The 2,700-nt window shown below is 39.1% G+C and overlaps 1 protein-coding gene across 1 annotated transcript; it reads left to right on the top strand.

Moving 5' to 3' along the window:
• Positions 1 to 1,275: 1,275 nt before the first annotated feature.
• Positions 1,276 to 1,794, top strand: LOC124722554 (secreted RxLR effector protein 161-like). Its single transcript, XM_047247696.1, has one exon. It carries the CDS (start codon positions 1,276 to 1,278, stop codon positions 1,792 to 1,794), a length of 519 nt encoding a protein of 172 aa, XP_047103652.1.
• The last annotated feature ends 906 nt before the right edge of the window (positions 1,795 to 2,700 follow it).

The following is a 2,700-nucleotide window of genomic DNA, read 5'->3' as shown; positions in this document are numbered from 1 at the left end:
AAACAGGGCATTTCCGTATTCCAGGAACATCTCCATATGAACTGCGGTATGGAAAGAAGCCAAGACTGAAACATCTGTGGGTGATAGGCTCCACCTGCTATGGTCATATTCCAAAACAACAGAGAAGGAAAATGGACCGAAAAGCACTGAAAAGTGTCTCTATTTCGATATGATAACAGTGAGGGTTACAGAGTTTATTGTGGAGAGGTGTGCAAACTCATTAGGTCACGAGATGTCATCTTTGAGGAGAGGCAACTGAAGAGTGAGAAAAGTTCAACTCTTCCAGTGAATGTTTTCAATCATCAGGATCCAGCACCTGAAACTGAAGACCAGTATGGTATTGATAGTGAGAATAAATAGGATGGCAGTTCCTTGGATGTAGATGAATACCCTTACGAGGAAGATCAGGAAGACATAAGTGGAGAAGCTTTACCATGTCTGCATGATCGGTTAACCCTCAGACTTCCACAAAAATTTAATGATTATGTAATGCACCTCTCAATATCTTTCCAGGAACCAGAAACATACAGTGATGCCATGAAGTCTGTTCAAAACGATTTCTCGAAGGAAGCCATGGATTCCGAAATAAAAGCTCTTCAAGAAAATAAAACTTGGGATCTGGTTGACCAACCATATGGAAAGAGGGCCATTCCTAATAGATGGGTGTATAAAGTTAAAACAATTGCTGATGGCTCAGTCAATAACTTCAAGGCAAGACTGGTGATTAAGGATTATTCACAGCAGAGAGGAGTGGACTATGACCAGATGTTCAGTGCTGTAGCTAGACTGTCTACCACCTCAAGCACTACTAAGTGTTGCTGAGTGAGAGCATGAAACTTTTACAAATTGATGTTTCAACTGCTTTTCTTTATGGTGATTTAAAAGAAACCATTTATATGCAACAACCTGAAGGATGTGATGATGGGTCTGGAAGAGTATGCCACTTGTGAAAAGACTATACAGACTGAAAGAGGCTCCGCATTGCTGGAATGAGAAGTTCAGTAATCATCTCACTAAATTGGGCTTCCAGAGGAGTGAAGGTGATCCTTGTCTTTTCATGAGACAGAAAGGCTGTAAGAATATATTCCTTGTGCTTTATGTTGATGATGGTCTGACTGCAGCTTACAGTGAACAGGAACTTAAAGACATTGTCAATGATTTAAGAGAAGAGTACCTGTATCATTTTTCTTAGGTCTGAAAATTGACCAACAAGAATGTGGAACTGTATGTGTAAGTCAGACTCATTACACAGAGAAAATACTAGAGCAATTCAACATGAAGAACTGCAAGGCTGTAACTGCACCCATTATAAAGGACAATGATACAGCAGAAAGTCCTTGCATCTCTGAATTTCCATACAGGCAAGCTGTTAGAGAACTGATGTTTCTGATATGTGGGACATGTGCTGACATTGCATATGCTGTCAGTGTTGTATCAATAAATCTTGAAAAACAAAGAGATTGTGATGTAGTGGAAGTTAAAAGAATCTTACGATATATGAGAAGCACAACAAATTATGGACTTATATACAAAAACAATTCTAAGAAGCAGGTTTTAGAGTGTTATAGTGATGCTGACTATAGTGGTGATCTTGGCTCTGGGCGCTCAATGTCAGGTATTCTTTGTCTGTATTCTGGGGCACCTGTCTCCTGGATTAGTCAAAGACAATCTTCTGTTGCCATATCCACAACTGAAGCCGAGGTTGTGGCTGCCAGCGAAGCTGCTTGGGAAGTTACCTGGATCATGATGTTGCTGACAGAATTGGATCAATTGGAGGGAACACCAGTTCTGTAGGTTGACAACAAAGCTACTATCTGGCTGGCGCAGAATCCCGAGTTTCACCAAAGAACGAAGCATATTCGTATAAGGCATTTCTTTGTTCATGAACTAATTAGTGCTGGTAAAATCACAGTTGCAAAAGTAGACACAGAAGAATAACTTGCTGATATACTAACAAAGCCACTATTTTCCATTAGATATCAGTATTTGTGTAATAAGAGTGTACTTTCCAAGTTATTAAATAAGGGAGTGTGCTGATGTATTTTACATCTTTGGTGTTCTTTAATAACTAAAGTCAGTATTTTATGTTCAGTGGTTGGTAATACCCACCCAGGTGTGGTTTCTCTGTACATTGTTGTTGTTGTTATACATGCTTTGTGTTGAACCAATACCTAATAAACCATGTATATTTCCAAGTATGCAAATATTCATTTTCTAACAATATCTCAGCACAGTCAGCCCCATTGTGGCTTTTAGGTGGTTTTCTATATCTCATAAGGTGAATACAAGACAGTTCACTTCTTCTGCCTCAACTACATGCCATGCTAAAATATACACCACATCCCCGCATTTACTTTACAAACAGATACTCATAGATAAAATGTTCCCGTCCTGGACTTATTAATCACTTGCTCAAATCCAGCATCAGCATCAAAATCGGTATAGCAGTTTCTCAGATTAGCTCACACTTACAGACAGGAATTGCTGAGTGGGACCTTAAATTATATTTTTAAAGTATTTTTGTGTGAAAGTGTGTTTCATTTACAAAACATATGGACAAGACATTTGTAATCTGTACTTCCTCAACTACCAGTTTATTATGCAGTTGAGTTGTACTCACCTCTGTGACGATCGTCCAGTGTCATGCCATGGCTCCTTTGTGGGTACAGAGTCCTCTCTGAAACACACAGAAAATCTCAG

Source organism: Schistocerca piceifrons, chromosome X (assembly GCF_021461385.2).
Source record: "Schistocerca piceifrons isolate TAMUIC-IGC-003096 chromosome X, iqSchPice1.1, whole genome shotgun sequence".
NCBI classification, from domain to species: domain Eukaryota; kingdom Metazoa; phylum Arthropoda; class Insecta; order Orthoptera; family Acrididae; genus Schistocerca; species Schistocerca piceifrons.
This window is presented reverse-complemented; position numbering and strand designations above follow the sequence as displayed.